Below are 12,337 nucleotides of genomic sequence, written 5' to 3' on the forward strand. Positions count from 1 at the left end.
ACATTGCAGTCCAGAGCACTAACCCACAGTGCCACAGCAGTGTCTTATGATTACAATACGAAGGACTCCTGGTGTGGTGCTATAGGATCAGCACTGGACTGCGAGCCACAAGGTCAGCAGTTCAAACCCACCAACTACTCCTTGGAAACCCTATACAACAACACAACATACTGGAAAAAATATTTATGTGATATATTGATAAGCACAAAAAGGAATGGCAGGTAATGTTGCCAACTGAGAGTTGTTATCCCTAAAGGTATATAAACACATAATTCACAGAACAAAAAAGTATGTATAAAGATACTCATCCTTATTAATAAAGCAATGAGAAAGAAGCTATTTCTTTCATTGTTTGACTTGAAAAAACACAATTATGCATTCTCAAAATATAGTATTTAGCTTATGTTTAAAAGTTCATCAAGCCACCTTGTAAAAGATATAAAGTCAAAGTAAACTATCACACGTCTTATTACAGACACACTAATAAATTAATTATAGAAATAAATTATTCCTTTTAACCTCATTTATCTTTTCTCATTTTTTTTTTTAACCTTTTCCTTTGTGTGTTTTTGTGTGTATCTCTCTGCAGGTTTCAATGATTAAAATCTATCCCAGGATTATATACTTACCAATTTTTCTTCTAATATTCTCATAGTTGAATTTTTTTACACTAAATTCTTAATCGATCTGGAATTCATTCCAGTCAGGATCTTTCTTATTTTCTCCAATTAATTAACCAGCTGTCCAAACCCATGTATCAAAGGCCTCTCTCACAATAATCTGATTCCAGCCCCGCTTCCTTCATATGCGTCCCAATCTCATTTCATGTGCATTATTTCTACAGGCTCTAAACTGGCCTTCCTCTCATCAGTATTCCATTACCCACATGCTTCCACCACCCCTCACCCCAAACACTGCTCCCAACACTGGCAACATGGCGAGCATGTCACTCCCCACTTAAATCCTTTCCATGGTTCTTGCTACTTTTCTGACAAAACCCATACATTTCAATATGTTCACCATTAGAGTGGCCATATAAACAGGGAAACAACTGGAAGTGAAAGGGGAGCTACAAATAATTTGGGAATTTTAGGCATAAACCAGTACTATCCCAGGCAACCCAAAACAGACAGTTAACCAAACTCGAAAGGCTCCACTGTGCAGCTCCAAACTCTTGCCATTTCCTCTTTCACAAGCTACAGTTGAGCCATACTGAACTTACCTTACAGCCTTGAGCTTGACAATTTTGTTTTTCCTTCTTGGGACTTCTATAGTATTTACTTTACCTAAAACATTTATTTTTCTCATTCTACACCCAACCCACACCCACTCTTTAGAACCCTCTGGTTACCTCAAACTCATCCTTTAGGTCTCTACTTCTACGCCACTTCCGCTGGAAAGCTTTCTTCAACAATCCCCCGACCCTAACCCTTAGTGTTGTTTAAGATTGGATTTACCACTAATTCTGTATGTCCTCGAATATTTTTGTGTTTTTAAAATCCAGTATTTTTCCTATCACTTCCATTAAACTTTGTATATTTTTTACAAGCTGTACCCATAATGGTTGACACACAGTTGGTTGGTTATGGGCCATGGAGTCGGTTCCGACTCACAGCGACCACGTATAGGGTTTCCGAGGCTGTTAATGTTTACAGGAGCAGAAAGCCTCATCTGTCTCCCGTGGAACATCTGGTAGTTTCGAACTGTTGACCTTGCAGTTTGCAGCCCGATTTGTAACCACTACGCTACGTATCAAATAAACACCTAAGATGAATACAATTTTGTCTCTAGTGGCTCCTAAAATTACAACAAAAATAACAAAGAAACTCTAAGAACCATGTTCACAGAGTATTACCTAACCATTGTTGTTGTTGTTATGTGCCGTGGAGTCGGCTCCGACTCATAGCGACCCTGCACAGGGTAACTACATATTTGGTTACACACACACACACATGCATATATCTATATGTATGTATGTAAAATTTTCTTTCTTTTTACTTTACGACTGAAGAGCTTTCCTTCTAGAACCAAAAATTAAATATTTAAGATGAAATAGCAATTTAAAAAAAGTAAGCAATCAATTTCTCCACTTAAAAATAGAGACAGTATTCATTCAAATCAACACCCCAAAATTACAGTTTTCATGTTTTAAAAGCCAGTTTAAACCCATTTATAGGTTTACTATTCCACTGCTACCTTGCTTGTGGAGGCCTCGTGTGGCACCGTGGGCTAATGCGTCCAACTGCAAAGTCGTTTGAACTGCAAGGTCGATGGTTCAAGCTCACCAGTCGATCCTCGGAAACCCTATACAGGGTTGCTATGGGTTGGGACCGAATCAACTCAATGGCAATTAACAACAACACCTTGCTTGTATTAAACAAAAGAATAATAATTTTTTCCCAGTCCAAAGAAGAATGACTCATTACATTATGAAAGAGCATGACGCTTATTTTGGGGCTGGACTTCTCAAAGTTATTGCCTATACAAGTGGCATTCAGAGTAATGGTGATTTCCAGAAATGCAACATTACTTGTCAGGCTAAATAAGACAAGAAAGGTATTTTCCTCCTAATATTGGCTACTTAGAAATCCCCATTGCCAACTGCTATATCACATGTCTAGAATCTTACCTACTTTCAACACATACTTCCAGAATCTGTATCTTTAATGCTGTCTTATCACCAGTTTTGTAGTCATACTGCTACATAAATATGTAAACTAACAAAACTCTCTACCTAAAATATTTTCTCCATTATAAAGTTTAACTTTTCAATGATTATAAAATTGGATCAAGGACAGCTTTATAATACCATACAAAGGGGCATTTCCCACATCAGACAAATACCTTTTTCTACCCAGTATAATCTCTCATTACTACTATTTTATTTCTAACACCCTTGTATAGAACACAAAAATCACTTTTTGTCTGAAATAGTCTTCGATTTCTAATACTCTCTTCTCTATCCATGATGATGTTGTGGTTGTTATGTGCCGTAGAGTCGGTTCCAACTCATAGTGACCCTGTACAGGGTTTCCGAGGCTGTAAATCTTTATGGGAGCAGAACGCCTCATCTCCCATGAACAGCTGGTAGTTTCGAACTGCTGACCCTGAGGTTCGCAGCCCGATTCGTAACCACTATCCTACCAGAGCTCCTTATAGCATTCTCAAACAAGGAGTTAACAATCTCTTGGCAGCAAACATCACAATACACTGGTTTTGCATTAAGTTCTCATGTGCAGTCTAATGACCGGATGAAGAAATCTTCAGAGCGTTCTCTGGCTATGAAGTACTTTCTATAAACTCCTAACCTTTCTGTACACTTGAACTTTATTATTAAGCAACTTTTCTACTCTAATCTGATCTTTTTTCTTTCAGAACTTAAATTTAACTAGCCTCCTACACCATTACAAATCAACTACCCATACGTTAATTATAGTTCTTTTATGCTTTACAGTTAAGTTCGTGGCTTATGATTATGTTGTTGCTGTTGTTAAATGTCATCAAGTTGGTTCTGACAGTAATCCTATATAGGCTGTCTAGTGGATTTGAACCATTGACCTTGCCATTAGCAGTTCAGCACCTAACTTAGAGTGACACACCAAGACTCCTATGATTACTTTACTTAAAGGTATTAGAAATTGGCACACTGGTGCCAATTGGTTGAACACTCAACTGCCAGTCAAAAGGTTATTTGTTTGAACCCACCAGTCACTATGCAGTAGAAAGATGTGGCATTCTGCTTCCACGAAGACTGTTGCTGTTATGTGTCGTCAAGTTGGTTCTGACTCATAGCGACCCTGTGTAGGGTTTCCAAGAGTAACTGGTAGGTAGGTTTGAACTGCCACCATGTGGTCAGCAGTCCAGTGCTTGTCCTACAGTGCCATCAAGGTTACAGCCTTGGAAGCCCCAGAGGGCAGTTCTATTCAATCAGGTCACTGTGAGACAGAATCAATTCGACAACAAGGGGTTTCGAAATTATAGTTCATGCATGCTTCTACATCATCTTTTATTTAATACTTTTTAAATAAAAATTTAAGATCATATAGAACACCGTTTCAAAGGAGATTTTTCAAACGTGGTAGACAATCAGTAATGGTATTGTGACAGAAATGTTCATTCAACATCCTGTCCATGCTTGACAGAAGTCATCACGATTAACTGACCACTGTAACTATATAGTCCATAAATTTTGATTCCGGGAGCAATGTTTTACATAAAATTATAGTAGTGTCAAGTTCCAAATGTATAGGTTATTAGATTTAGTGCTACAATGATTTTAGAATTACCAGCAGGAAAAATGCTAAATATACCAATCATCAAAACCAAAAACCTATAGCCAGTGAGTTGATTCTGACTCATAAAAACCCAACTGGACAGAGCTGAACGGTTCCATAGGATTAGCATAGCCAAAACTGTTATTGAAACAGACTGCTGTATCTTTTTCCTCTGGAGCAGCGGGTGCATTTGAACTGCCAACCTTGAGGACAGTAGTCAAGTGCTTAACCACTGTACTATCAGGATTCCACAGACTAATCATATCTGGAGGAAAAACAAGTGGTAAGTATGGGAGAAAAGGGCAAGGAAGAATTAAAATTTGTCTACTGGTATTTCACAATGGAAAATTGCTTTGCTTTGTACTAAGATGATACGATATTTTGAAACATTAATTGATGAAGGATGAAAGATGAAAAAGAAGGAAGGAAGAAAAAGAGGAATGGGAAAACAATCCTATAGACAACTTTAGATACATTTGTCAAATATATTGAAATAGTAGCCAAGTAAAATGAACCTAAACAAAATCATGAGTACTAAGGTTCTATATTTTGTTCTCTCAACTTCATTTAAAAGGAAAATAACCTTGAAGCTACACTGTATTTGCCAACTTAAAATTCCAAGTTTCCCATTAAGGTTTTTGTAATGTGTCATAACATTACAATCAAAAGCACAGCTCTTTTGCTTTAATAGGATTTAGGCTCTTAAAAGATTGCATGCTATCTGAAAATACATTTATTTGAAAACTGATGCTCAGAACAAAATTCTTCTGAAGTTTTTTTAAAAAAATAGTCCTTTTGGAACCTATTTATAACAGGCGTAATGTGTCCTCACCTTCACATTGGGTTTTGACAGTAGTTTCAACAGCTCTCTGATCTCACCATTTAATGGCTTGTTCTGAAGCTCTTCGGCCAGCTGCAAGGGAGGTTACATTGTCGTAAAGAACATTTAGTAAAAAGCATTGTTTTACTCAGTGTGTGACAACTTGAGAATCTATCTTATTCAAGGCTACTACTTTCCAGCGTTTAAAGAAGTCAGTATGAGAGAAAACAGATTATCAATCACTGTTCTTCTTTCCAGGCCTTTAGTAGTCAAAGCGATGTCTAGGTTCAGGCTGACTACAACTCAAGTAATCACATCAGCCAAATCACTTTCTGAATGATCGCAACAAGGGCAAGGCCCAACACTTCATTTATGTGGACGGTCTTGTGCACACAGACAAAGGACCACTTGTAAAAAGAACTGGATCAAGCTTTTACACCATAAAAAAAAAAAAATAAAGTTTCTGAACGAGGTGGTGAAATGCATAGTGTTTCCACAGTAGCTGTGCTGTTTAGAGCTGGAGTAAAAAGAAATAGAATGCTCCTAATGGAGCAAAGGGTCTGACACTTTTATGATATTTACCTACAGAATAAGAAGTCTGTTAAATATAAACGGAGTTTATCATAAAATGACTTATGATAGGTTCACAAATACTTGAATACAAAAACATGCTGATAGTCCCTACAATGATCAAGAGAATTCCATTTGTAGGTTTTACTAAAAAAACAAAACAAAAAAACACACCCTTGAATCTGGCTCATGGTCTCCATAAAAAATGTTCCTAAAAGAATTTCTACTCAATTTTAGATTATAGGAAGAAGGAGTGCAAAATTTTCAAAAGAAGGAAACCAAGACTGTAACAGGAAAAAAAAATTACAATAATAAAATATGCCATACACAATCCAAAACATACAAATATATTTTTATAAATGAGCCTTTTATTAACATTGAACATTTCCTTTATTAATATTGAACCAAATTTTTATTTTCACCTATTGCTTCTACTTGTCCTTCTCTGAGAAAGGACTTTTCTCTGTGAGAACGGCATAATGCAAATTACATACAAAAAATAAAATCAGAGAAAACTTAATATTCGATAATCAAATGCCAATAATTGCTTTTAACTTATTCAATGCAACATTTTTACAAAGTTCTTAACTTCAACAAGAACAAAAGGTTCTTTCCATCTGCTAGTCACATTATATAACAACATAATTACACTGTTCTTATAAATTCTACATACTATACTTTATCACATACATGATCTATCATTTTTTTTCAAAAGCACTATTTTCATACAATTGGGTCTCAATTATATTGGCTTATAAACAAACATGTTTCAAAGATTTAACAGAAAATGTCTAAAAACTGATTTGCAAAGTGATAAGTGCAATTTACCAGTGAGTATAGTTACCCACTTTCAACCATTTCTAAAGCTTTCCTTCTATAATGAGAGGTTAGTTTCCTAATAAAACACATATTTAAACATCTGTGTAACCCCCATAGATAAAAATAGAAGAGAAATGCTCAGGGGCTAAGCAAATAGCATATGATTTGGATGTCAACTACATATGATTTATTTTCTAAATTAGAGCTATATAAATAAAAATCAACTTTTGAATATGATCAGATTTTAGAAATTATTATATTTCAGATCCTAGTATCGTACTAAGCTACGTTACAGTTCCATCAAAATAAAAAAGAAAACATTTTAAAGCAACAAATAAGCTTACAGGATTATCACCCAAGCTAGCTTTCACAACGAAGAGATTTCTAGGCTCACTTAGTGTCCCTTATAGCTTATACAGGTGTGCTGTCAATTCATCCAAGTCAGAGCGCTAACAGTAAGAAACAGCAGGTTAGTTTAAAATAAAATTATAGCTACAGGAAATTAACTACTCCATCAATGCCAATTGCTCCTAAAATTTATTTTTTGGTTATGAAGGTAATTTGGAAAAGTCTAATATCCATAAATCATTGCTATGCCTTATAATCCTTTTTTAAACACAATCCTGTCTTTTTATGTATTTCATATGTCTCATTCCTAGACTAGTATCTGTCATTTTTTAGCACTGTCAGCAATCCAGCTATCTCATTTGTCTTTATTTCTCCAAAGCATTCCACTTGTCTTTGACTTTCTTGAAACACTAACAGCTGACAGCTTTTTTCTCCCCACAGAGTTGCAGCCTAAAATTTCTATGACGTAGTTGCCAAAGCCAGAACACGAGAATATCTACATGTAAAACCCTTCGAACAGGAAAGTGAATGAAAACTGAAATAATATCAGCAGAAGCTCGGTGATGACAGGATTTTTGGAAATACTGGAAAGTTTTTATGGTTCTCACTCTGAGGATTACACTGCTCTGTCTGCAATGAGCTGAGTTCTACCTATGGATAGGTCTGGGGGGTGGGGACTGCCCTGGCATCTCAGACAGGATACTTACATCATCGGCCAAGGCCGCTGCGCTGTGGAGGACGGGGGCAGGGCTCTGTTTCTCATAGTAGTGTAGCTTCTCATGAATCTGTAAAGAAAACAAATACATGTAATTTCACCTACAAGCCAACCATCTGAAATGTTCAAATACGAAGGTATCATTCTATTTGTAAACAAAAACTGATCCACTAAACTTCTTAAACACCAGATGCATATTTATTAATCTATCAACAGCAAATAGTTATGTGCAGCGTCTCAATTACACAAGTTTACAATATAAAGTCAAATGAGGGAAAAAAAATCTTCATCTAACAGAACACACATAAAAACAAAAAATGTGTTCCCTCAAATAAAAAAGCTCTTTTTCTAAAATCTTTTATATCTAAGCTTTAATATTCAAGTATCCGTTGAAGCTTACATTCCTGCTAAAGACATATATTATGACTAAAACACAGTGGTTACCGAGCAGCCACTTTATGTCAGCCCGGGGTGTAAAATCTGCCAAGAATGAAGAAGCCGGCGCTACACACATCTCCGTGCCAACACGCCAGGAACACCTGAGCAAGCACACGTCTCTCTTTTACTCTTTATTCTTTTTTTTTTTTTTGGTCCAAATTGTAAACTTTTTCCCCCAAATTTAAATTTAGGAAACAACCAGATTTCTCAAAACTTTTTGGTTGAAATAAGCATTTTCTCATAGTGCAAAGCATAATTACCAAGAAGCACAAAGGCACCGATATATTCTAATGCATTATAAGACAGATTGAGAATCTTTAAGTATTTCATATTATAAAGGTAAATAATGGAAGATGCTTTGACAAACACATTAACTGCCAGTAGTTACACTTAATGTAGTTCAGCTCTTATAAAAGTACCCTTCAAATTTTATACCTGAAAGCTTACGTTAGCCTCTTTTTCTATAGTTAAAGACAATTGCCCTCCACTATGGATGAAAAACCAGATATGAGTTGCACCTCACAATTTCCTGATTTTTAATAGGCATCAAGTAATACATACTCTAATTATACTCAAAATCAATCTCTCTTGCAAAGAGTCTGTAAGATAGATTTTACTTTGATTAACCAGATGCTATTGCTAAGAGACAATTCTATTACCCATTTGGCTACATGGTATATAATGCAAAGCATTAGCAAAGAATTTGACACTTATGATATTACCAGAACGATCTGGGCAACATTTTTACTTAATGCAAGTATACTGGAATTTTTAAACACTGATCCTGCTAGGGTAATATACAATTTTTTAAATAATATAAAAGCTATAAAAGAATTTTCATTTGAGAAGCTAGTAAGTAAAGCATAATTTAAAACAAAAAACAAGCATCCTGAAGGCTAAATTAATTTTGTTCACGTAATTATCAAAATTTAGTTTACCTCAACATATGCTATCATAAAATACTGAGCTAAGCCTATTATAAAATCCATCTAATGGAATTGCAATTATTTGTTTAAATCTCTGCTTCCCATGTGTAAAAACAAGAGATACGTATATTTATGAAGTGAGTGCTGATGTGGCGCTGTGGGATAAGGCCTGGACTGCTAACTTCAAGGTCAGTGGTTCAAACCTACAAGCTGCTCCTTGAAAACGCTACAGAAGGTCTCTATGCATCAGAACTGACTGGACTGCACTAACAACAATATAATTATGAGGCACTTACGAGGAGCTGTATTACCTACAAAATGGTTGTTGTGGCTGCTAAGTGCTATCGAGTCATTTCTGATGCATGGTAGTGGTAATTACGTGCCACGGAGTTGGTTCTGACTCATAGCAACCCTGTTCAGGGTTTCCAAGGTTGTATATCTAGAGACCCTGTATAGGGTTCCCAAGGAGCACCTGGTGGGTTTGAACCACTAACCTTGCAGTTAGCAGTCCAGGCCTTATCCTACAGCGCCATACCAGGACTCAACCTACAAAACAGTTATTAGTAATATTAGTAATATAGTCTTCGATGACTTTAACAAGAACACTGAAAGAAAAGTACATTCATCACTTTCACATCACAGATAAACAGCTACAGGAAGTAACACTTCCACAGCTAGTAAGTGGCAGAGCAGGAGTCAAAATGTCAGGCCCTCTGACTTCTTAGACTAAGATCTCCTCTTTGGTCTACATTGACATCACTTGCTGAACGTGACTCCGATCCATTTATAGGGCACTGAGACCATTTTGGGTACATATGTAACAAATGTCAATGACTGTTTTCAATGACTGAAGGATTATAAATGGTTCCAATTCCACCTCTCCCTTTTATTTCTCTTTCTGTATTTCCTAATTTTTCTACATTGACCTGTATTAATACTATAATTGTAACATAAAATCATACATTCCACATTAACTTTTTTCCACCCATTTATTTTGTTTCTTCTCAGTGTCTTTTTTTTTTTTTTTTTTAAATGCAGTCAGCTCCACTTTCTCATCCTTCTTCTCTAGATCCTTACCCCCAAGCCTCAGAATTGGTGACTCCTGGATTTCATCCTATAGCAAGTGTTTAAAATGATTTCCTAGAACGCCAAAATGCTAACAAACCTATTGTTGATGCGTGCTTTACTTTGCTACATAGTTTTAGAAATAAACTAGTATGAAACTAGTATAAAAGTACAAGAGTCCTGGTGTGGTGCTAAGCACACCAGGTGTCCTGGGTAGCTAACAGCAAGGTCGCAGTTTAAACCCACCAGTTGCTCCTCGGAAACTCTAAGAAAGGTAGCTATTAGTTGAAACTAACTCAACATTACCTAACAACAATAACATGAAAATAAAAATTATAAGACTTGTGAATTGTTCATTGGTTTAGGAAAACTCTAACACTATTCAGTTTTTTACATCAGAATATATAATATTGGGGGGGGGGTGTCCCAAAGGATTTTTAAATTTTAACATAATTCAGGGGACATCCAAAAAGTTCATGGGAAAGTTCCATCATCGTTTCATTCTCTTTTTCCATGATCTTATTGATGTCCCTCAAATACCTAGGCGCAGTGGTAGAATTCCCACCTTGCATGTGGGAGATGTAAGTTCAATTCCCTACCAATGCACCTCAAGTGCTGCTACCACTTGTCTGTCAGTGGATGCCTGTGTGTTGTAATGATGCTGAACAGGCTTTGGCACAGCCTTCAGACTAAGGTCGATTAGGAAAAAAGACTTGCAGATCTATTTCCAAATTTAATCAATGAAAGCCTATGGATCATAACAGTCTAATCATAACCATAGAGATGGCAAAGAACTGGGCAGCATTTTGTTCCACTGTGCATGGGGTCACCAAGAGTTGGGGGCCAACTTGAAAGACAGCTGATGTCAACAACAAAAAACACAGTAATACATAACTTCTCATTAAGGCAGTCCAACGGGATTTTCTGTGTTGTCCTATGTGGTAGCCACACTCACATGTGGCTATAGAGTACTTTGATTTGTAACTGAATAAATGGATTCTTAATTTTTTTCTATTTTGATTCAATTAAATTTAAATACCCACATGTGACTAGTGGCTTTCATACTAAATAGCACACCTTTTGTTTACACTGTATCTTCCCTTTACATCCCAGAAAATTCTCTCTATTATAGTTAGATTAGCAAATTTCCTAGGTGGTTAACGTCTGAAATTAAAAAGAACAATACATAACCAAAGATGTTGCTTATTCATAAATAAGGGAATCTATGATTAAACACCAGTTATAGAGAAACCTGGAGTCCTGGTGTGACACTGTGGGTTAATGCGCTGGACTGCAAAGTTGGCTTGAATTGCAAGGTTGATGGTTCAGGCTTAGCAGTTGCTCCTAGGAAACCCTAATCAGAGTCGCTAGTGGTCGGAACCCCACTAGATGGCACTTAACAACAATAATAGCTAAACCTGCAAAATCTTATTATAAATAAAGGCTTTCCTCTGCAGACTCAACCATGTAATAAGAATACAGTTCAGGAGGTGGGAAAATGGCAGACTGGACAGTAATGCTATACAGACCCTCTACAACAAAGACAGGGAAAAACAAATGAATAGATGCCAGTGATAGTCCTGGAACCTGAACTCTAGCTGAAGGGACAGAGAAGTGGACCAAGTGCTCACTAAGAGAGGAAGCTGAACAGACATGGTCAAAAATGGTGCACAGACTGGCAACCTGTGCTGGCTGACCAGACACAGCAAAGCCATGTTAAACCTTTGTAACAGCTTCAGAGACAAAACAGCATATTGGAATGCAGAAGCATTATCAGTGACTTGTGGAGCTAAAGATGTGATTCTTTCTAGTTTCCCACACTAACCTGTTTACTAGAAGTATGATCAGTCCCCACCTGAGTACACCGCAGTAAGCTCCACTCTCCCTGTGGTAATAACTGGATGGTGGTGAGCACTCAGTTGTGAACCACATCAAACTGAGTGCAGAGCTGTCTGCATAGACCCTGGTGCCAGGATTCAGGTAAGTTCTGTCCCAAACCCTGGCCAGGCCTGGATTCGTCTTAACTAGGAGAAACAGCTGAGCAGGCACATTGCAGGAGGGTAGTGGGGGGTGGGGGTGGAGTTAGGAAACAGGTGATCTGTGCTGTCCTGCCAGGTCCAGGACAGCCATCTTGAACTTTGGATGATGGTTTGGAAGGCAGAAGGTGGTTGGTGGTGCAGCGGTATACTGTTTATTGATGGAGAGCCAGATATGAATTTTTCTTGTACCCTACATTACCCTGGTGACCAGAGGTGTGGGTATCCCCAACCAACATATACTCCCAATGAAGCTACTGCTTTCCAGGCAGTTGGAGCCACATCAAAGGGAGTTGGGAGCCGGCCGCACCAATTCTGGCATCTGA

The 12,337-nt window shown here is 37.1% G+C and overlaps 1 protein-coding gene across 1 annotated transcript in view; it reads right to left on the bottom strand.

Annotated features, from left to right (window-relative positions):
• MPP7 (membrane protein, palmitoylated 7 (MAGUK p55 subfamily member 7)) overlaps nt 1–12,337 on the bottom strand; it is a 181,508-nt gene that overhangs the window by 95,646 nt on the left and 73,525 nt on the right. The window contains exons 2-3 of the mRNA XM_006871679.1: nt 7,539–7,616; nt 5,107–5,187 (exon numbers count right to left, since the gene is read on the bottom strand). Of these exons, the coding sequence (XP_006871741.1) occupies nt 5,107–5,187; nt 7,539–7,616 (159 nt within the window). The remainder of the gene's footprint in view (nt 1–5,106; nt 5,188–7,538; nt 7,617–12,337) is intronic.

The sequence above is a fragment of the Chrysochloris asiatica genome, unplaced genomic scaffold, assembly GCF_000296735.1.
Source record: "Chrysochloris asiatica unplaced genomic scaffold, ChrAsi1.0 scaffold00172, whole genome shotgun sequence".
Lineage (NCBI taxonomy): Eukaryota > Metazoa > Chordata > Mammalia > Afrosoricida > Chrysochloridae > Chrysochloris > Chrysochloris asiatica.